The sequence below is a fragment of the Anser brachyrhynchus genome (genome assembly GCF_964034855.1).
Source record: "Anser brachyrhynchus genome assembly, chromosome: 15".
Lineage (NCBI taxonomy): Eukaryota > Metazoa > Chordata > Aves > Anseriformes > Anatidae > Anser > Anser brachyrhynchus.
This window is the reverse complement of record NC_137733.1, coordinates 10,763,612-10,787,444: the sequence shown is the minus strand read 5'-3', so window position 1 is coordinate 10,787,444 and position 23,833 is coordinate 10,763,612. Positions and strand designations below refer to the sequence as shown.

At 41.7% G+C, this 23,833-nt stretch overlaps 2 protein-coding genes across 3 annotated transcripts in view; both read right to left on the bottom strand.

Moving 5' to 3' along the window:
- LOC308178273 (uncharacterized protein) overlaps positions 1 to 8,508 on the bottom strand; it is an 81,510-nt gene extending 73,002 nt beyond the window's left edge. For both annotated transcript variants that reach the window (XM_080556684.1, XM_080556685.1), the window contains exon 1: positions 7,127 to 8,508. In XM_080556684.1, the coding sequence (XP_080412810.1) occupies positions 7,127 to 7,164 (38 nt within the window). In that variant the 5' untranslated portion in view covers positions 7,165 to 8,508. The remainder of the gene's footprint in view (positions 1 to 7,126) is intronic.
- A 150-nt stretch (positions 8,509 to 8,658) lies between these two features.
- On the bottom strand, positions 8,659 to 19,872 carry NPTX2 (neuronal pentraxin 2). The gene is made up of 5 exons (XM_080556651.1): positions 19,312 to 19,872; positions 17,671 to 17,887; positions 14,038 to 14,282; positions 12,278 to 12,457; positions 8,659 to 10,287 (listed from the first exon to the last, which is right to left on the bottom strand). Exons 1-5 carry the CDS (start codon positions 19,747 to 19,749, stop codon positions 10,060 to 10,062), a joined length of 1,308 nt encoding a protein of 435 aa, XP_080412777.1. The 5' UTR covers positions 19,750 to 19,872; the 3' UTR covers positions 8,659 to 10,059.
- Positions 19,873 to 23,833: the final 3,961 nt, after the last annotated feature.

Here is a 23,833-nt window from a genome sequence, read left to right as displayed (position 1 = left end):
TGCTTGCCTGCTAATTAGAGTTTAACAAGTGGCGCTTCCAGCCCTTCATAGCACATCCAGAACGAAAGTGATGCAAATGTGAACTGATAGGATCAGAGAGCTTTACCCTACCATCAATTTCTACTGAAATCCAGATGGGACATCAACAGGAATTTTGCGGACAGGGGATGGCCCAAAGCCAAGATGAAAGCAGCACTGATAAATCTGACTGTGGTCATGTTGCTCTGTTACACTTCGAACCTTTTTGAGGTTTAAAATATTACAGCAATTCCCATCAGGGGCAAGGCCCAGAAAGTGATTTCATTCTCTTCTAATGCTTTCAGTTGACAAGGTTGTCGACAGACAAGTTTTAGTCAGTGAAACGAGCACAGCTTCAGCAAACCAGGAACATTTAAATCGTCAGAGATAAACTAAGTGTTAGCAAATACAATATAGCTTAGCATAGCTCCAAATTAAATCCACTTGCAGTTCTCACCTAGGCATTAATAACGCAACATATTACAGTGATTTTTCTGGGAAGAAAGCAAGGCTCTCTAAAAATCCCCCCGCCTGTCCTGATTTTCTGCTCTGGCAGGATTTGCAAAGTTGCATTTGGCATTCACCCACCTTATTATGCATGTGGACTACTGTTAGAGGTATGATTTGATTAAACGAAGGTTTATAGGGTTTTGTTTTGAATTTGTATTTTTCAGAGCCAAAAAGCACACAAATGTTTCAATAACGCCTAAAACACTGCTCAAAAAAAAACAGTCAAATACCAAAGAGCTCATGTAACTAGATTTGTGCCATGTGCTATTATAACAGCATTGCTAATCCGAGAAGATGCAGAGGTATCAAAGGGATGTTCAGGAAGCACCAGAACAATGTTTCAGAATCAAGTACTGTCAGCTCTACACGCCTCACAATTTATGTACAATTGTCACCAACATCCTTTTATGCTTTGCATAGGGAAAGGAGAAGGCAGTGCTCTAGAACAGTTTTTGCTTCCACCATGGGCTTGTTGATATGAAAAGACCACCTGGGATACAACACGCTGCACATTGCACAGATTGCAGTGAACAGGGGGACCTATGGCCAGAGCCCACTAAAGCCAAGGGACGGTTTCCAAAGTTTCAGCAGTTCCCTGAACAACTTGTCACACAGTCAACTCCCTCCCTTTCTAAGCTGTATCATATGCCTTCTGGTAGTTCCAGCTGGTTTTTAGTACTGAAGGATCATTTCTTAATACCATTAAAAAAAAAAAACACAACAGAGTCTTTATTGGTAACATGGCCCCAGAGGTGCACAAGAACCATTTGCAAATCTGACATGGGTTTCTACAGCAACCTGTTTTCACCTTGGCATTTAATTCAGACTGCTCTAGAGCACTGCAGTCTGCATCAGGAAAGGGAAACGACTATGTCTGGTAATGAAAAGAGACTTCACACACACACCCCACAGGACAGTAGGATGAAAACAAGCATATCTGGAGTCAGTTGCTGCTGCAGTATAACCTACTGAAATATGAACTTGACCTTCAGGCAAAGTCCAAGGGGGAAGATGGTTCTCTCCGTGTCCACAATGACCACAACAGACATTATTTCCAATCTCTATTGCTGAATTCAACGACAACTTTTCCCCTTACAACACCTATTGCCATGGTCACAGTTTCCTTCCACTTCCCTCTCAAGTGGGTTATGCTGTCTTGTCCTCCTCCTGCAAGTGCAAGAAGTCTGCTACAATAACCAAGATAAAATAAGTACATAAAGAGAACTGCCAATTCTCAGCTCAATGAAAATGCCATTCAAATTAGCATCCTTCACCTGAAAAACAAGTATATGAATGCCCAGACTTTGGATTCCAAGCACTGAATGGAAAACCAGGACCAAACCCAAGAAATATTAGTAATATGCTGCTATTACTTATGACAATGAAGGTAGATAAGTTTTTTTTGTCCAGGCTTTCAGTTGCAGCATACTTGCACCCAAGATCTAGGAAGAGGGGAGAGAAGTAGAAGACAGAGACCCCGCTGCACAACCCACCCACCAGCACAACCCACCCACCAAAGAGGTTGCTCCAAGAGTTAGTAAATGCCAACCATCGCCCAGTTTCCTGGGGAGACAATCAAGAGAGAAATCAAGGTTAATATTTTTAATTAAAAGTAATAAATCAACTCTTGTTTCCTGTAATGGCTTGACGTGAATTCTCATTTGCAATATTTTTGCCATATCAAAATAGGGACCTGCTTATTTGGCAGTGATATTTATTGTGCTCAGCAAATGCTAGAACATTTCCCCCTTTAACACACAAAACCCATCTCTAAGGACTCCTCACTGTCTCCTCAAAATTACAGAAGAAAGAAAGAAAGGACATAACAGACCAGTGTAACCAGAGTAACCCACTTCAGCTTGTGTTTTCTAAAATAGTTTTCAAGTCACACCGCATTTTTGTATTTCATTTTTACCAGCATGCTCAGTCTTGTCTCAAACACTTTCTTGCTCCTCTCCCATTCACGTCTATGGAAATTTTGCCTCCAGTGTAACCAGAAGAGGAAATGCAGACTTGTTTCAGTCACGTTCATTTCTTCAGGGTAAAGTAAGCAGAAAGGCACTGAACAGCATAGCTTTGTGCAGGTACCATTATGCATCTGTAAAGACGCTTTACAGCAGTCCCTTTTCAAACCCCACCCATGCTGCAGTACACAACAGACTTCACTAAGTTTCCAGGACCTGAACACCACCTCCTGTCAATTCAGCTCACAGTAGCTCATGATTAGAAGAGTAAAATCATGGCTACAGCCCTCAGTGGGCCAACCTCATAGCAGCCCAAATCTTCATCATTACAAAAACCCAGGCCTCAGTCTCCAAAAGTGATCTGCTAGCACCTTACCCCTGAACCATGAGATGGCACCACAAGGTCTGAGAATCCTATTCCAGCCCCTTCCATTTCCAAACGGTTGCAAATCTCAGCCCTCAGATGTTTGTACAGGTGTATTGCTGTGGTGGAGATTTGCAGTCAGCCCCATCCACATCAGAGTTATTCTTGATTTGTGCTGACGCAGCTGAGGACACCTGTACTCTTCAGTGGGTTTCTCACTTTGTACATCCTCCTGCCACTTGTGTGCACAAAGCCCTACCGGCCTTCAGGCTATTCCCAGAACAAACAGTCTGGCTTCTATTTTCAGCAGGAGCCACTGTCATTGCTTGGACTGGCGTCAAAGCAATATTTTTCTTATGTTTTTTCCAAATCCCAAGCGTAGGGGAAAAAAAAGGCAGACATTATTTTCTACATAACTTGTTCAAACCGATGTGCCAGGTCTTAAATTCACAAGTGAGTGTTGCATTCTGTCCCAAATACTTTGTTTAAAGCTCTTCCAAGCTGACCTGTGTAGTCAACAGCACCTGAGTAACCATAGCAGCATATTTGATCAATGCCAAATACTCATGAACAGACGCACAGAAACTCGAGGTGGAATGCACAACGCCACTAGCGAAAGCACTGGAGCTGCTGCTGAACAGGAGAGCAGAGATAGATCTGCTGTTTACCAAGATGACAGTCACAACAGGTGAGCAAGAGTGCTGATACACCTCAGAATTAAGAAAACACAGATACACAGATGTAAAACTGGAAACCAAACCAGCTCTGGAAGCCCCCAGCATTGCCTGGATGCCTGGGACCAGCACAGTTACTCAGCTGGAAAGTTCTGATCATCCCTTTGCAAAAGCTTTGTAGGTGCTAGCTTTCAGTTTGACAAGAGCCCCCCAATGGGCTAGAAGTCCCAAGCACATCATATTGACAGCTGTTTTCCAGTTCTATTAAATTGTACTTAAGACAGAGAGGTATTTACCTACTGCAGTTATCCCCGGAGCTGGCTGCTAAGCTCCAAGACCTTGGAAGCCTTGAAAAACCTAATTAATGCACTCCCATAAATAATTCGATCTCTTAGGAGGAGATGTACTCTCCACACAGTAAGTAACAGCTTTCTTTAATGAAAAAAATGATTTGCCAATGCAGATCTGTATTTTATTACAGGTGTTTATCAACCATTTATAATTGGCCATAAAGAGAAGAAAAAAAATAAAATAAGGCAAGAAGAGAAACTCTAACCTAAAACAGAGCACCTTCCTGCAAGCTACATCATCCCTGGAAAGCAAACCTAGGCCTGTTCTGTTCTGTCAGCCAAAAACATCTCCCGAGGGAAATCTCACACTAAATTAAGAACCAGTGCAGACTATTTCTCCCAAGACCCCTTTGCAGCTGCAGGGACAGAAGGTTGCACAGGACAACCTCTCCCCAGCTTCGAGCCAGCAAGGAGGCAGCTGCCTGCTCTGTGCCCTCTGAAATAGGGGGAAAAACAACTGCTTCCTATTACAGGTAAAACAGCCATGTCTGGGACCACAGCACAATGGCACAGCAGGCTTCCCACTGCAAATAGACAGCAATCAGTGAGTATAATAGTAAAACGGAAAGTTATAAATCACCTGTTTACCTAGTGCTGTTACCCAGGAGGTTTAAACATACTCTTTTTAACACAGGAGTATGCCCTTTAAATAGGTTTCCTTTTGTCCAGTGGGATCAGGAGAGCAATTCTTGTTGTGGTGATAAGCCTAGGTGACCAACTCTGATGCAATAGCATAAGGATTTCAAATTAACCATAAGCTGGTTTAATTTTATTTTTTAATACTAAATAAAAGAGCTTCTAGTACCTCAAAAACCATCTAGGTCCTTCTACAAAATATTCATTCGGTTCCCTTTCTGAACTCTTATCCATTAATCTCAATAAGCACTCCAGAACCACTGTCAGGAACAGCTTAGTGCTCTAAGAATCAGGGCAAAACATTTGCAAAAACATCTAGTTTGGAAGAAAAGCACACACCACACCACTGATGCTAGAGAACTGCCTCTGTAAGGCAAGCTCTGCTCCCCACGATCCCACACAAGCCGACCAGGAGCGAGGGGATGGGTTGGTGCTGTTGAAGAGCACTGCTCAGCACCCTTCACACGGCAGGAGCACCACAGCCATGGGCAGGAGGTTGGAAACACCACCAAGAGCTCACCTGCTTGGACAAACACATGCTGGGAGCCACCTCAGGGGAAACACCAGGGCTTCCATAGCAAATAAACTGAAGGTCTCCCAGTAGCATCAGGCCATCAAAGAGCTTCTGTACGTGAAGCTTGGCTAAAACTCCAGCCCTCACTCATCCCAGCTCTCCTACAGAGTAAGAAATGGACCTCTGAATGCCTTGTGCAAATTTATACTTTTCTAAGTGCAGGCTTTTAGCAATGGCTATAGCCAGGGGTGCAATTAATTCAATTCTTTCCAGAAGATTTTTAGCTCTGTAAAACTCATGTATTATTTAAGCCTCATAACTAAACTGTGAACGTTATCAAGGTCCAGTTTTCTCCTTTACACACAAGAGAAAAAGAAGAGTTTTGGTGAAAGATCTCTGCAAAATATTCCTTAGTACCTCCAAAACCCTGGGAGTCCCTGGCTACCAGTAGACCTTTCATTTCTGCTGTGACTTTGATAGTACCTGACTCTCTCCATCAGCAGATCTCTAATTCCTTGCTGTGTCTAGTCTCAGATTCCTACAGCAACATCAAGGGAGCATCATCTGTGGCAAAAGCTTTTGCCAGGCTACTTTCTTCTGTATCTGCACTCCACAGCAAGATTCAAGTTGCCCTGGAGGATGATGTGGTAGAGGAAGGCTGATCTTCCCTCTCAACCTGAAGAACCAACAGCAACTGGTTGAAGAATCCTCATACTTAGAGATAGGTGCCACTAGCAAACAAGAAATAAATCTATTCTGTAGGTTATATAAACAGTTTTTTTAGAACAATGGTTATTCTGATTGAAGAAGTGCCACCTCTAAGCATCTAATTGAATGGAGCAGGTTCACTGCCAGCCTGCATTTCACCTTTGGGAAAGGGCTGAAAAAAAACCCAGCTCTCTGGAGCAAAACAGACTCAGCTGCTCCTTTGCAATCTCACACATTCAGCCACTGAGGAGGTGTGTGCAAAAACAAGGGTTCGCTGCAAGAATTACTGTGGTCTTCCTTGCCTTTCTGAGACCTAAATTAACAATTTAACAAGCAAGCACAGCCCAGGAGCAAGTCATCCACACAAAGGAGTTGGTCTCCCACTCACAGCTGTGAGGCACAGCTGCCGTCCTCCTCCCCTCTGCAACTCCCAGCTCTAGTTAGGCAGCAACCACAGAGACAAAGCCCTTTAAATGGACAACACAATCTACGCTTTCTAACAGCCAGACAGATAACATGATCCCCCCCCCCCCCAAGCATCTTTGAAGGAATATAATCTGGATTTAAACCTACCAACCAACAGCTAGATCCTTTGTCATTCAACAGCCATTAAATGCAGCAAATGCATACAAACAGAGCAGTGCAAAGCAGAAACTAACTGAACAGCATTCGCACCCAAGAAGCAAGCTGGGGACCTAGCCAGTTCACAGCTCCCAAGAGGTCGACTTGTTAGGATCACTGACACGACTCTTAGGAGTCCTAGCTCTGTTTTTTAAACAGAAACAGATTTTCTAGAAATCTGCATTACTGCATCTTCCAAGTGCTGTAGCTGTCAGTCAGCTTTCCATAAGTTATTACTTATGTGCATTCAGAGTGGTTTGGGAACCGAAGGTTGTCTTGTCACTTCCACGCTCTATAAACAGTCGAGATGCTGGAATATGGTAATATTTACTCCTGTTTTGCCATCTGCTTATAGACGCACATAAAACATGTGACTCCCAGAACGTGGAATAGCAAAATAACAGCTATGGCTTTTCATTGTGAGATAAAGGTAAAAAAATAAAAATCAATACACATCTTTTCTTCTTTTTAATGAAAAAGGTAGTATCGTGCAAAAGATAAAATATTTAGTGTGTGTGTATATATATATACAAATCTTCTCAATAAACACTGCTTAGCTATAGTTTTTACTAAAGAATAAGCATCTTAAAAAAAAAAAAAATCCTGTCTCCAGATCCCTACAGTCTCAGTTATGTAATCAGTCAATAAAAAGCAACCAGAGGGCTATGCTGTTTATCTTTAGCAGAGAAGATCCATCCAAGCTCTAGGTCAGGTTGTAACAGGATGAACATCCCCAAACGCCCTCTTGCCCAAACACTTTGACATACCTTGGAAGAAAGCAACTACTTTTAGCATTGATTTCCATTCCGAAGCTCTGTTACACTCCTGTAGTTGAATCTTTTCAACTTCTCACAGCCAAAGCAAAACCCCAGAAGTCAGGCAGCTGCTGCCCAGGACCAGCCCACCTAAGAGCAGCCCCCAGAGCAGGTGTTCTCAAGGTGCACTCAACGAGGCAATTACAGCCCCCACCCACCACCACCACCACCACCACCACCTCCCCACCCAGGTGCAGTTTCTTACTCAGGTGTTCATTGCTAGGCAGTACCAAAGACAGGACTAAAATTGTGAGCGTGTTTGAGTAACTCTCCAAATAAAGATCAGCATGGCCAACTGAAGAGCAAAGCCCTTCTCCTTCTCCCTACTAACAAACCAATCCCAAACACCGAACTGCCAATGATAGAGCGCTTCTGTCTGCAGGCTCCCAGCCATGCAGGAAGATGTCCAAGACAATTTCACCATTGCATCCTTTCAAGAACTGAGTGAGATCTGCAAAAGCTATTTCCTAAAGGGCAGCCCTCACCCCAGAGAATGCCAGTCTTCAGTTCCTACAGTTTATTTTAAAAAAAAGCTGATAAAGAAGGGTGGATTAAGTAGAAGGCTGATACCCCTGCAGGTCTCTGACCCGTAAGATGGTCTCACAAGATGAGAATAGAATGAAATTTTACACTCTCCTTGACCTTAGGACATACAACATTGGGATGTTGAGGTCTGTTTTTTTTTCTTGCAGGGATGGGAAATACCAACCCTGTTGTGGAGATTTTTTCGTTTGTTTAACAAATCCAAATGAGATCTTTTGAAATCTAATTGTGTAATATTCCATAGAAACCTCAAATTCTCCATGGATGGAGAAGGATATCAGAATGTCAGAGCCAGAGAAACATTTCTGCTGCAGCTGATTTTCTCTTACAGAGAACACCATCAGCTTGTTAGCTTACCAAGCAGAGCATTTTGTTTACTGTTAGATGCTGTGGACGCCACACTTTACAACTGGCACAGATGTACTGCCTCTGCTACCACACTTCAACAAGTCTCTTCTTTCTGTTTGTTGAACTGCTCTTCTCACACTGGCTTGGGACTCTTAAGATGCCTACAAGCTCCACTTTCATCCAGCAGCAAACTTTTATACTTTTGGTTTCTCACTACTGTAAAAATGAAAAACAAACATTTACTCTGTCCCATCCCACTCCCATAGAGCCACCCCACAAACAAGCACTTGTCTGATCACAGCAGGAGGTGATGCCTCAGAGCTTGCAACACCCCCCGACGTCCAAATGTAGAGACTCACCCCGGGGTCCCCAGGCAAGGTAACACACACAACTCACACACACACACACACACCAAGCCCCTTTTGGTTCACAGATTGTGATTTAAGACATGTAGGGAATTAAGGCAACTCCAGAAAAATCAATTTGTTAGGTCTGTACTTCTATCAGACTAGAGAAATATTAGCAGAACTCACAGCAATAATGAAAAAGAACATTCAATGTCTTGTGTGACCACAAAGTAATTATGAGACTCATTTTACATTGCATTTTAATTAAAAGTTCATTATAAGAATTTTCTGTTAAGAATAGCATACTACATATTAATGGAAATATGTAACTTTATCCTACAAATGGGACTGTCACCATATTATTCTTACAATTCAAACATATGAAAAATAAAATATGATATTTAGCTATATAAATTCCCCCTCCCCACCCCTTTAAATTCTTTTTCTTTTAAATAACAAAAGTATTAACTCTTTCCCAGTACAGTGCATTTGCTATCCGCGAGCCACAAACTAAGTAGTCACGTCAATGCCAAGGAAAACAGCAACATTGTTTGCAAAATATTTAGAGAAAATGAAAAAATATAGTAGTCAGCCCAGTGCTTACAGAAGAGAGACAGTCAACAAGAATTGAAAGAACCAGCACATGTTACATAGGACCATTATAATAACATAGAAAACAGTGCAGAAGACTTATGTTGGAAAAATATATAGTGATTCTTAGCAAGCTGAAACTGAACTTTGGCACTTGCTCATAAAAAGGCCTTTCAAAGCAAAAGAAAACAGAAATTCACCTAATCACAGCTTGTATATTTAAAGAAGAGACATGGACTAAAGCAAGAGAAACAATAGAGAAAAGTTTACAAGCCAGGTCACTACAAATTCAGTACATTCAGCCTACAGAAAATACAAATACAATCTTTCATCCAACCATCTATACAGGGATCCTGGCTAGGGAAAGACAGGCTTTGGGACAGAGCCTTACCTGAAGCTTCTCTACTTCAGTGGAGCTATGCTGATTACACAGCCCTTTCTGCAAATTGAACTAGAATAGCATGTGTCAAATACATTGCCTCCTTATCATAAAATAAAGATTTCTGAACTGTAAATTAAGAAGCAAGACCATTGCGCTCAGACAGTGGCGGTTCTGCTCTATCCACAGTTGCACCATAATCACTGTAATATAAGGATAAAGTGATTTCTTTAAAAAGGGCTAAAAAAGAATGGCTTCAATTCGAAGGGGAGACAATGGACTGGAAGGAAGGATTCACATTTAGCCTGTTAAGTCTTCGTGCTGTGTTAGCACTGCACATTAACATGTTAACTAGAGCACTCCTTTTGACAACTGCTCCCCATCCCTGTCAGAAGAACTCATGTCCTAAAGTAGGGCCTAACCCAAAGGCAGCTGCAGGCCAAAGCATATTTCTGGATCAGCCCATAAGAAAAGAAGGGCTGCTCTAGACAAGAAGTGCTTCTTTCATTGTCAGGCTCAATGCCCCAAAACTACGGTGTGTTGTGTTTTTTTTTTCCACTGAGGCAATTTATTTCTTTTTTTTAAGGAGTTAGGGAAGGACAAAGAAAAATAAGTGCTTTAGATTGCACAGAAGATTGTCCTACTAAAGGGGGCACTTGAATGGGAAACAATTGCAGCTATAAATCTAGCAGACGCTCTTCACATGTCTCCACAGGCCATTTAGTTGCACCTCCAAACACATCAACGTTGTTATCAACCCAGGGTATGATGTTGCCAGGCATGTTGGTAGAGCAGTTAGCAATATTCATGATGTCTTCAGCTTTTAAGACCCTGTCCCATATATTGAACTGGCTCATTTCCCCAACGAAGGCTTGAGTTGCATCAAATCTTCCTCCTACTGTGTCCTTCAGGCACACAAGAATTAGGATTAGATGAGAAGATTATTTCAGCATTTTCTTCACCAAACTTGAAGACCCTCCCACCCACAGCCACGCTGCTAAAAGGGGGCACAGAGGTAAGTGACAGGGACAAGCAACTTCAAGTTTCTAGAAGGGCTACTTTGAACAAGATGTCATTCTGTGGAACAGGTAAAAGCTCCAGTCTGAAATGGTTCCAAACAATTCAAAGCAAACAGTAGTGACTGTACATCATCACACAATGGTATACAGTCACCTACAGTTACAGCTACACTTAACTAACCCTGCCCCCAAGCAACAGAGCAGGAAGGCAGCTTTAAATATTGAGGCTGATTTAGGACTCATTTTGCAAGCTTGGCACAAGAAAGCTTCAGCAAGAACTACATAGATGCGTAAGATCACTCAAAGCTTCATAGCTATAGATTAAACTGTTACTGCAGCCCTTGACCAATGGTCCACAGGGACTACAAGATGGGATCTTTGGATCTGGATTCACAGGCTTCTGCTGGCTGAACCAAATGAGTAACGCCAACTGTTACTGCGCAAGCCTGAAGTGTTTATTTGCTCAACTCACTACTAAAGGACAGTGTGATCAGACTAACATGGAACTGGTAGCACAGGACAGAGCCAAGCATAGTACAGGCAATGGCAAGAGAGAGTTACAGAAAAAGCTGCCAGCCATTTAATAGTGAGCTGGAGCATCTGCCGTGCAGTGTATTAGGATTCTGAATTTACCATTCTGTCACTTTTGTCATGGGTAAGGAGCTACTGAAATCAGCATCAGGACAAAATTAATTCTTCATTGCCTTGCCCAGTAGTGAACCTGGGAATCCTGGAGAAAGAATATTTCCTGCTATGCGTTACAATCAATTATTTTTATTAGAATAATATATATATAATCATCCAAAGAACAAACAGATAAAAACATCACGATAATAGAGCCACACAATTCATAGTTAATATCTCATTAAGCTATTGCCTAAAACAAAGGATTTTGAATATTCTTTTCCCATATTCAGAAAGGACTTACCCTCAACCTCATGAACACCATCTGTTGGCAATACTAATATTCAAACTTTATTAGCATTTGCATTAAGAGAGCTATTTACCACTACCTTTAACGAGAAACCAAATATATGATGTAGAATTCATACCCTTCCCACTTATCTTTAAAGTAGACATCAACTTCTAAATTAGTGACAGAATCCACTACTGTAAAGATGTGTGCACCTGAAAAGCCACACAACTCAGCCTAGAGGGAATTCCCCTTGGCACTTAGGTTATCAGGATAGAAGATCCCAATACACCCACAAGAACTCCAGTGCCCAGTTGTTGGTCCCCTCATCCCCATAAACACTTTCTTTCATCTAATCTGGGGCTCTGGGGCTAACATTCTGACTATTCTTGGGATAATGAGGAGAGGAAAAAAAAAACAGCAATATGCTAAGGGGGGTGGCCAATTTGGCTTCAATTAAAAAAATTCAAAGCAAGTAGGCTTGGTCTGCTTTCAGGAAGCTCCTTTTTGATTGTGCTTACACAACAGCACTGGCCAGTTCTGTCCTTTTCTCTAACTTCAGCGGCCACTTTGCTAGCACTGAGCAACCTAGCTCTGAGGATGTCATTTAAGGTATTACCCAGATCATTGACAAAGCTGCACCCTGTAGCATTAAGAGTGGGGATGAGTTGCAACATGAATATTCTGAATATTTAATAAATTAAACATATTATACCAAAGTATGATTATATTAAGTATTTGTTGCTGTTTTAATCTTTCAGATACTACATATACAAGAAGACCAAGCATTTACAAGCAAATTGACTCACAGCTGCTGTTTGCTTGGGGAGTCTTTATTTCCTTTTGTCTTTTTTATTGGGCTTTTTGTTTGTTTGTGGGGTCATGTGTGTTGTGGGGTTTTGTTTTGTTTTTTTTAAGCAAAACAAAACAACACAACCTTGGAACACACAATCATTCACTTACCTGTTCCTGACCCAGGATCAAGACACCTCCAGGTTTAATTGGATGCCAAGGAGCAAGATTCTCCCCAGTGCCAAGCTTCTCTCCATCCTGAAAAGCCTCCCACATTCCATCTCTTGTTGTCCACGTAATACAGATATGATGCCATTTTCCATCACTAATGAAGAGAGGGAGCTGGGCAACCTACAATGAAAACAACAACAAGAAAACCAAAGAATAACGAATGTTGTAAACCAAGTCTGGCAGTTCAAGCATGATGTTTGTAAAGGGCCTGTACTTATCTACTGTCTGCAGAGGCATAAACTTCAGGGGCAGATACTAATCCACATTTTCCTATTTTGTCCCAGCTCTCCTGTATTCAGGAAAACGGGCGTGCTTTTTATTCCAGATGTAGGACCTTGTTTCATCTGTAATCGAGACACAAGTACCAGAGTCTAAGCTGCTATCAACCCAGTGATACTGCACATTTATCTGCAGCATTTACTGAAATCTCACTGCTAGCTTTCACTCCAGTGCTCATGTTAAGTTCCTCTTCAAGTCTACAGTTTGCCTGCACCATTTGCAGTGAGAACTCTGACAAATAGATCGGTCTGCTGTGGAGGCTGTTATGCAGGGATTCTGCTCCTTTAGGACTTTGATCTAAAAGCTTACCTAAAGACATAAATGTAGTGGGCTATGAAGCAGCTGTGATATGGGAGAAAGAAAAACTTATCAAAATGTTAGTACAACTGACACAATACTTAACGGAAGAAAAGTTATTGCGAAAAAACAAGCATGCTCAAGTCTCCTTCTCTTCCACAAGCCATTAAAAATAACCTGATTTCAGTTTTATTGATTTGGCAGGATGGTAGGACTGTTACAAGTCCTTAACCATCCATGTGACTGAACCAGCTGAGTTGTGCTGTAAATCTGTAAACACCTGATCCCTCAGAGAACAGTGAGTTACTAGGAAACCTAACAGGCCCAAGAAAACAAGGGATGTGCCTGAAGGCAAGTTACACTACAGTACAGCTTGGGCAAAGTTTAGAATCTAGTTCTGCTCACACTGATTCAAATCCACTCACTTCAACTATTTACATTTTATAATTAACCCAAACAGAAGGTGATGAAAAAGGAAGTATCCAGTCCGTTTTAATGCAGAGTTTCAACAGGTCTTGTTTCGCCTCGGGTCTAATTCAAAAACCATCAGTGGTGTGAAGTCATACGGGACAATTAGATGTTGCCTTCTGCATCTAGACATAAGTCTGAAAAAGTTATGTTTCAAATGATGTTCTGTCACAAAACATAATAAAAGTAGCCACAGTTACATGCCTTTTGCTCTCTACTTTTTGCCAAGGTAACTGTAACATAACAGAACTTCTAGGATTATAAAGATAAGAATACTGCAATTAGCTTAGATCTCACAGGTGTTGTAGTAGTGTGGCTTCAAACACTGCTTCTTTTTCATAAAAAAGAAATGATGGGATACAAAATTCAAGAGGCTAAGATCCGCTTGTAACTTGAGAGGACAAGCACAGCATACCTAGATGTCACACTGCCTTGCCTCAATACACAAATACATATACCATTTGACTTTGTTAATAGTACTTTTATGAATTTGCAACAAACAGATGGGCAACAACAGACGGGTACACACTCTTCTACCATCCCAAAGGCCCAGAGGCGGTTCTCTCAGAGAGAATGAGTTACCACAGAGGTACCCAGGGTTCAGGCATAGAAACACAGTGTTATTCTGCCTATGTAGACGTGAAACGGATTCTTACCTTATCGTTAATTAGCAGTTCAATCGGATTATTCCCCCACTCTATGAGGACAATTTCATTAGCCTGCCCAGGAACAGCATATGAGAATGGAGTGCCAATTCCAGGAGAAGCACTTGACCTCAGCCATAAGCACACAGTAAAAGCATACAGCTCTGGCAGAGTCTTCTTGATCTTCCCATACAAGTAGTTTGTGCGAAGAGGAAGGGACACTTTGAATTCATCAGGTGATTTAAATGCACTGCTACCTAGAATTACATTGAGGAAGAAAAATCTTTAGCATCAACCAAAACAATATATATGTAATTCAGGCTAGGAAAATAATATAATTTATATTGAGAAACTTTAATTTTACTCATGTTGAAGAGGATACTAATCTTCAGTATATTTTTTGTGTCAGTGTTGATTTTGCAGCACAGTTAGAGCATACAACTAGATTTTATATACATCATGCTAATTACTTCTTTTTCCTCCTCACTCAGAGCAAAATAATAGATGGCATACAACTAATGAGAGGCTATTAAATATTTTCTTTCTTCATTGCTCAGTTCATGGCTGGAGGCCTTCCTATCTCACACAATTCAAACTGTTTTAAAACATATTTACTGTTACTAAGCAGTGAATCTCTACTATACTCATTATTAAAGCATGACAGTGTTTCAAAATGATGCTTCTTTTCCTATTACTTCTACACAGGGAGCTAGCAGCAGTATCCCAATTTTATAGATAGCAGACTGAGAAACAGGTTGATGCTCTTGATTTGGATGGCCAATCTGAAATAACAAAAAATTTAATATATTCCAGAAAGCTTCCAAAAAGCAGTTAAATTTAGAACTGTTTTCTACCCATAGACAAATCCAGTAGAGTTCTGAACTCAAATATAAAGCTGAAGTTCAAAGTGACATAAAGAAAAATGTGATATAAACTTGTGAACTACCAAAATGATGCTGATGTAGTTATGTGCAAGTAATTTTTTAGATTTAAGTATATTAAATGGAAGAGAGAAATTCCACATTGTGCCCAGAAAATAAAACCCCATTGTTCTGTAGTAGAGTGTCAACCTCAACCTTTTAACAACCTGATTCCCACCCATTTCCTTTACTCACGTTCCCAAAACAAGTTCAATCCAAATGGCCAAATTTCACACTCCAATCCAAATGAAGAGCTGCTGTCACAAAAGGTTGCCACAATTTTCATATGAATTTTTTAAACTGTTGGCATTCTTTCAGTTCTGATTCTCAGAAGCAACTGAAGTGTTTTGACTGCATTTTTCACAGAAAGAGGGGGTGGAAGAAGAAAAAGCTTGTCTGATGCTTGCGTCTGTCTTGAGGACCTTACAGCCCCAAAACTGCAATACTCCAAATTTATAAGCAAATAAAAGTAGGGTCTTAAGGCTAATGTTGAGCAACCTCCACTAGGCTAGCACAGCCCATGTCAAAATAGTAAAAAATTTACTCCATTGAGAGCGTTAGTCACTGTGTGAAAGAGCTTAAGGAAGCAATAATAGGTTGGAAAAGAACAAACAATATTCATCTTAATTGCACTTTTAAGGTTTGTCCTTATGACTCAAAAACATCCACAGCTCCAAATGGTACCAAGATTCTCCTGTTCTGGGCAATGTGTACATGCACAGTGAAAAACAGTCCTTTTCCTAAAGAATCTCAATTGATTGTGGACAAAGTGGGCAAAAAATATTGTTATTCCCTTTTAAAGGGGTTTGGATTTAAATATAGCAAGTGACTTGTCCGTGTTTCCAGCAAAATTATGCATCACATTTAAGGCCAGGCGCTATCAGTTGCGGCATCAGTCCTCCCATCAGTCCTGCTTTTTATCGAAACACGTACTTCGGTTGAAGGAGACAACTGGTATAAATTACCAGAAGACTTTGGCAATCAGGACAGTTGTATGAACTTCAAGCTCTTCTGCTCCACTGGTAACTAAAGACTTCTGTCATAGTGGCAGATAAAAATCCCAAATTCATACTGCCACCTTGGAAGGTTAGTTCTTCCTCCAGTTAGTCTCAGAACGACCAGGTGCTTATGGCACTTTAGTTAGTTGGCAGGAATAGATGTTAAACAGCATGTCATTTAAAATAAAAGCACTGTAGAAATGCTGTTTTCAAAAAATGTCAGATCACTTCAAATACTGACTGCCTTTAATCTACAGATTCATTAAGTTGTTAGGTCATTATTACCCTCACCTTGATTTGACTGAGGAGCCAAAGGCACAGAACAGCTAAGCAAACCGTGTTGTAACAGACAGCAAATTACACAACCAAAAGAAAGCCTGTGTCTTGATTGCTGGCCCAAATACTTCACTTCCCTGGAGACTTATAGGAAGACAGCCCTCTCTCTTCCCCACACACACACAAAAAAAAAAGCTGGGAAGGGGCTATTTTTAGCCCAAGCAAATTACACATTCTTGTTCTCCCACTACTGCCTTTCTCTTTCTGATGACTTACTGATATGAGTCACATCTTTCAGAGGCATGGACTAGTAATACTTGCCACATAAGACATTAACAGGCCACCAGTTCTCCAGAATTTTAGTTGCAGTGTAGGTTTTATCTTAGCTCTCAGGAAAGCATTAAATGACAGAGTCAATACCGGAGTTCTTCTTCCTCCTCCTCTCCCTATCCTTCACACTTTTTAAATGAAAACATTAATGCAGTATTATACAAATGGTTCCATTAGGCTTCGTTTTAAAATTCATGAGATATGCATGTTTATGCCATTTTGAAAGCACGTCCATTAAGCTCCTTTTACAGACAGAGCCTATTCACTTCGGAAAAATCATTTAAAGATTGGACAGTGATATTTAACAGTACTCTAGTCCTACACTGTCTACTTTGTAGGTGTATATAATCAGTCCAGAAATACAGTTCTGTTCTTCAGCTCATTTTCACAGACATTTGTAATTCAAATAAATGGACCCTACTCAAGCATACAGATCTCAGTAATAATTAACCCAAGTATCAGATTAAATGACCAGGATTAAGAGAGTGTCCCCCATTGGCACCATGTGTAATCTACTATAAACTCCAAAGGCTATGTACTTGAGATAGGACAATTCAAGTATCAGCAGTTACTCAATGGCATATCCAGCAATAGAAGGAAAGACTTTATTCTACCAGTGACATTTCCAAAGTAGCAGGAAACAGTTCTGGCAAAAGACACCATTTATTACATCAAAGGCAGTGTGCTAATTAGCTTAGCCTACATTATTTTCAGTCCAAATAAAGGCAGCTCTACTTAGATGTGTACTTGACATTACCCAGGTAATTACCTGACACCAATATCATACTTCTTCCTATTTCCACTTGCCTCTTTATTTAACTTTCCACCTCACAAACACTGAGTATTTCATTCTAAACACTCACATATGCCAAGATAAGAGACAGGAAGCCAAAGCCATGCAGGAAGCCTCTGACAGAAGGAAGAAAGGAATTTTGCACTGTTAGAAGGAAGAAAGGAAGGAAGAAAGTATTTGCACTGTTACCTAATATTCAGTCCAGCACTTTAGCCAGGAGCAGACTGTTGTCCTTTCCTCAACACACACATTTAAACTAGTGTGGTGGAAGGGGGGAGGAGACAAAATAAATCAGCATGGGGAAGTGTTTAGATTCTGTGCAAATTACCTTTTTCTAATTCAGACACTCTTTCTAGCAATGCATTCAAGGCTGTCTCTGTCTTCTGCCGATGGGCTGATGTCTCATTATGAAGCAAAGATTTTTCATCCTCAAGCTCGGCCACTTTGGTCAGGAGCTGGCGTTCCAGGTCTCCAAGCCTCCGCTGGAGCATCTCTCGAAGATCATTAGGCAGTGCTGCATACGACACATTGGCTCGGAGTTGGTGCTTTAGGGGAAAGGAGAAGAAAAAATTTGCCATTTCTAAAACAACAAGTTAAATGTGGATATGTTTCTGACTAAAAGGAAAGAAAGCAAGATCATCGAGTTCTCCAGCAAGTACAAAAGAGGCATTGCTTTTTAGCACTTGTCATGTTCAGTGCTTTTATCAGCACCGTAGCAAAACAGGTCCTGAAACAAAAGGGCACTTTTGTTAGAGGCTTCCAGTGTTTCACATGAAGGAGTCTTCATAAATTCAAGTTCAATAAAATCAGTGTAGGAAGCCAGGTTTGATGCATTTCCTTTACTATGGGTACATGTGGTGCATAAGTCAGTTTTTGCTTTACTTACTGCAAATGACATTACCAACTTCAGTAAATAGAAAAAACTATTATTTCAACAAAAAAAGTTTAACAACTTCTAAAGCAAATTTACCAAACTAAAGTTTCCTCAGTTTTGACTTGCAGAGTATGGAGTCAGATGCTCTTTAGATCAACTGTAGAAACTAACAGTGAAAGCATTTTTCTTTAAACTGCAACAACCAAAAATCTTTGTTAAATAACACTGGTATCTTTAAGCATACCAGGAAACCAACAGTTCCACCTACCTACATCTCACTCTAGTGGAGCTTCCCTTCTACAACCTTTTAAAAAAAAGAAAAAAGCCAACATCAGGTGCCTCGAAAACCCAGCAATGTTAATGAAGAGGTTGTTACACAACCTGATCATTCAGAACTACCTGAAAAACAGTCCCCAGTGTTTAGACCTCAGAGAATAACCTTTAGGAAGTTACCATCCTCGCCAGCACCACTGAATGCTTGTAGGAGACAGGACACCTATGGATCTCTCTGTGTGTGGAAGACAAAACACACTGCCCAGCACCATTCATGTGGGATACTCTATAAATTGTTTCTGTAAGTGCCACTCAACCATGGGCACTGTCCAAAAGCATATGGAAATCCTTTGTCAGCGAGCTTGGATCAAGTCCCCTTTGTATTCAGTCACACAGAATCACAACCTTTTTATTCAACACCAGCCCTAAATCCATCACCTCATCTTCACAACCTGCCTTACTCAAACTCCTTGTCACCACTGGCTGGCTCAGCACCATACGCCAAGGTCTTATCGCTACAGATGTCAGCGTTATACCTCAAACCCTATGAAGCCACATTCCCAGAAAATTAGGCATATTAGTACAGAAATCAAGCACTGAAAAAATCCCATAACCTCTCCCCCACACTGAGGACACACTCGGAGAGGAGACCTTCGGGCTGCTACCATTAAGCCGAGCAGATGAGCCAAGACCTCAAGGGACACCGGCCAAGCGACCGGACAGCTCGCAGAGCTCCACACAGCCGAAGCGTGCTGGTGGTGTCATGCTGAGGGCCTCGGACAGGAGGCTAGGGCAGGAGGAAGGCTGCCTGCCCGGCCCTACCTCCAGGCTCTCCAGCCGGTCCTTCAGGGTCTGCATGGTGCGGCTGAGCTGGTCGATGACCTGCGCCGGGTCCCTCGGCAGGTCGCCCATGGTGTCCTTGCCCTTGCCCATCTCCTTCTTCCAGGGCTTGCCGTCGGTGTTCTCGCAGCGGCTCAGCTTGCCGGTGAGCTCCCGGATGGCTTCCCTCTGGCTCCCGATCGTCTCCTTCTGCTGCAGGACGGTCTCCCGCAGCTGCAGCACCGTGGCTTTCAGCTCCTCCTCGGGGGGCAGCGCGCCGCCTTGCATGGGCACGGGGGGCAGCGGGCAGCCGGCTCCGGCGGTGTCCAGCGGCAGCGAGGTGCAGACGAAGCGGCTGCCCGGCGGGCTCTCCTGCTCCCCCGCCGCCCCCCGGCCGCCCGCGGCTACGGCGAGGAGGAGCCCGGCGACCACGGGCAGCATCCCGGCGGGCACGGGAGGCGAGGGCCGGGCGGGGGACGCGGCGCTGACAGGAGCGGAGCGGGGACGCGGCGCTGACAGGAGCCGCCGCCGCCCCGTCCCGCCTCGCCGGCCCGCGGCTTTTATGAGGCGGGGAGGGGACGGGGGGGCGCTCCCGGCTGCCGCTGGTTGGCTGCGGCCGCCGCTGACGCCGCTTGGTCCCGGGGGCTGGGGCTGTGAGGGGGAAGCCGGCGGGCGAGGGGCTTGAGGGGAGCCCGGGCCAGGCGGGGCTGCTGAGGCGGCCCCCGGCTCCGTGCGCCCAGGTCGGGGTGGGGCTGGGCAGGTCACGTCGCTTCCCCGCGGCTAGGCCCGCCCGCGACAGCGTTGGCTTGGAGCAGCGAGCTCCTGGCTCAAAGATCGTGTCACAGAAACGGGGGGGGGTTCAAGTTTTAGTAGGGCAGTATTCACATTTAATGATGGAAAAGGCATGGGGCTATTCTAAGAAGGATCACCAGAAGTTTTTACAGAGGACCGCAAGACCACTGCGGTTTTATCTATATTATTCACAGTATCAGACGCTTTTGACGTTGACCACAATTACTTAAAACATACAGTCAGTGAAGGATTGCCTGTTTTGCCAAGTGCCACACGTACCTCAGCTGAATTGTCCTCGCCAACTACTCACGGACAGGCAACGCAAACTGTTGCCTCTGTTGGAAAAACGGAGAAACAATTTCCTCATGCATCAGCAGAGGCTGCTCTTAGGACTCTAAAACCATTGAGTAGAATTTCACATTTTTAGAAAGTTTATATATGGAAAGACGTTTTACCACGGGGCAAATAATTATCACTATGGAATATGTAACTTGCTTAGTTATAATGAATAAAAACAAGGAATAATATGTCATTGAAAAAAAATTTCAGTGAATGTGTGAATTGCTTTACGCTACAGACTGAGTTAGCAAGTTGCAAGGAGCGCGTATCACAGAGATAGTTAAATCACTTGCTTCATGATGTCCAGTTAATTTGTTCAATCCCTCCAGCAACGTCCTGTTTGAAAATCACATTAGTGAAAGCTGACTGCAGACACTGTTAACTCACACAAGTGAAAGATGCAGCTCATATTGCCTACTCAAAGGGAGAGAACACAGAGGACGGCATTTAATAAGCAACCAGAAGCTCCAATTTCTGCCTGAATTCCGTTTGTCTGGAAAGCAGGTCTCAAGAGACTGTCCTGCTTCCTGGTCAGATGGAAGAGATGTAAGCACTCATGCACACAGCCTCTGACTCCCTAGTTAGACATCTAACTCCCATTGAAATTGATGGGGTATCACTGATAAATAACTTAGCCAGTCAAAAATTTTGGATGCTGCAATGAGGAGGGCCACGCAAGTATACTGGGAACATCTCATCTGTCAACACATCGTCTTTCCAGTCCACACAAGTCTGAGAGATATCGAAACCTTTATGCAATAACATACCACATCTTTTGCTCTACATATAAGATCATTCAGTCACATCTGTGTCACATTTTCTCTCATTTCTCTTGAATGTCAAGTGAAGCAGTATGAAATACCTTAATAAAATAATTGCCTAATGCTGGCTTTGCCTTTAAGACCTATCACCCTACTGTAGGGCAACAGTAGACTATTGCTTTTATACAGCTTGATTCCATACCCTATCATATGAATTGTGATGGTACCCCATGAAAATAACTTCATTGTACTTAAACAGGAATTTCAAAATCCTGATCCAGATTTTAAAACCCACCTTCTAATTCAGAGGTGTAAAATCAAGAAAAGATTTTGACTTAGTCCATGACAGTGATAAAGGTATTGTTCCTTTTGAGATTCAAGCAACCTATGGCATGACAGTGATAAAGGTATTGTTCCTTTTGAGATTCAAGCAACCTATGGCTTGAAAGTTTTGCTTAATTATAGATGATTCTGTCATAATCTCTTATTCAGGCAAGCGGAAAAGTAATACAAACAGCAGCAAGCAATACACGTCTGATTTCCAAAGTTCTGTACAGTATATGGTGGTAAATTGCTTATGACAACAGAAGTATTGTCCTTTATTACTATACTGTTTCTTTTTGACAGGTGAGGACAGTAAAACAAGAAAGAATCCTGATAGAGACTCAGAAATGTCAGTTACCGCGCAGTGAGGGCATAAGTGTGGAGGGAGGGTGGACAGACACGGAGAGAAGCAGATCTTATCCATCATCCTTCCTAACATGCACAGTCTTTTTCTATAGCATTTCAGTGCCTTCAGAAATACCCAACCCAAATCACCCTACTCTACCCCACTTCCAGATTCTGAGATCGACATTTGATGGAGGCGTTAATTTATGAAAACGCTGCTTGTGAATGTAGCCAGTGTTTTTATATGTTGACGGCCATATCAATCTTCATTTTGAGTGACTAACATGCAGCAGTACATTATCATAAATAATAAATCATTAATCACAAAAAAGGAGAAAGTCTGCCATCTTAATATATTACATGCTAAGGCATAAAGAAATTGAATACTTGATAATCTGAGATCTTTAAAAAAAACACTCTCTCGAGGAGTTGTTTTTTTCCCCTATGACCAAGATGAGCATTTTATAGGTACAATGATTATATTTCAGTGCGGTACAAAAGTTGATCAGGGTAGAGCGAGAAGCACAGCGAGTACAGATAACTTACTGTTGCAGCTAAAACTCCCTGGCTCTGGGGCTGTCAGGCAGCCTAGCATCTCTGCAGCCCACAGAATGGATTTTTAATTTTTAATTTAACTTTGACAGTTCTGCTGCCTTCAAAAGGGCTTTATTCTCTTTGGATACAGCATTTGCATGCTAGCTGCTATCTGTCTTTATCTTTGATGCACAACTGTAATATCTAATACTGGAACTTTAATATGAATGTAAAATGCAGTTGGACTCTCAAGTATAGAAAGTTTTTGTGTTTGGGATGCAGGTCTGGAATTCAGGAGATCTGACATAGAATTCTGCTAACACACTTCTGTCTACAATACTGGCCAAATCACTAACACAATCTTGCAGAAACTTCTAAATGAATTAGGAGACTGTGACACATTTTTAAAGCATGGCTTAGGCACACAAAAGCCAGCATACAAATGTCTTCAGATAGCAGACAGGATTCTTATTTTTTGGACACACTGGTTTTATTCCATTCATCATTGTCCAGATATTCAGCTGAAATTTTGTCCTAATTATCTAAGCTCAACTTAGCCTGGACCTATAGATCCAGGCTTAGATCCTTTTTATATATGACTTGGAAATTCAGGTTTTATTGTAATGGAAGTTATTTAACTACCTAGTGAAATTTTCAAAAGTGATAAATGTTCAATTTTGTTAGTTAGTACCTACATTTTACAGCATGGCCCCAGGAACTTTTGAGAAAAATATCTTTAATTTCTCTATGCCTCATTTCTTTGTCTGTAAAATGAACCTATTTTTCATTTTTTTCTCTCTGGCCTTTCTCAAATTGTAAACTCTCACCAGGCAGAAATTGTCTATTCCTGTATGTCTGTGCATCACAATGGGACACTGTCTCACCTGATGCTTATTATTTGTACCAGAACATTGTTTATATCACCTAGGTTATAGTAATTTATTTAGCACATTCACTTTTAAGAAAATGCTACTTCAGTTACCATTTACGTCTTGGAAGTTAAAATAAAATAAGATAAAAATACATCAGAAGAAGAAGAAGAAAAAAAAGAAAAATGTAAACTGTTACTGGGAAAAATCTGATTTCTTTGTCTCCAGGAGTCAAGATTATGGAAAAGTTGACACTAAAATTTAATGCTGGGCTATCCAAAGTAAAGAAGGGAGGCTTAAAACTTAAAAGACAGAATTAGAAAACATACAGATAGGAAAAAGTATTTTCTACTCAATTAATTCATTGATTTCTGATAAGTAGTGAGAGTTTCAGAGGTGTTCACTACAACAGTAATTGCCACAAAGCGCTGATTATTGAAATGACTTCTTCGTTTCAGGGACCAAATGGGGAATAAACTGTTTTGAAACTCTGAGAAATATGGGCATCTCTCTCTGAATAATTGTGGTTAAAAAAGTGTAGACAAACAGCTTAGGTTGTCT

Excerpts from the sequence above, each read along its gene's own strand:
- NPTX2 (XM_080556651.1), bottom strand. The coding sequence starts at position 19,749 with ATGCTGCCCGTGGTCGCCGGGCTCCTCCTCGCCGTAGCCGCGGGCGGC. Across the intron at positions 14,283-17,670 it reads AGTGTCTGAATTAGAAAAAG|GTAGCAGTGCATTTAAATCA; the intron begins GTAATTTGCACA and ends ATGTAATTCTAG. Across the intron at positions 10,288-12,277 it reads TGATCCTGGGTCAGGAACAG|GACACAGTAGGAGGAAGATT; the intron begins GTAAGTGAATGA and ends GTGTGCCTGAAG.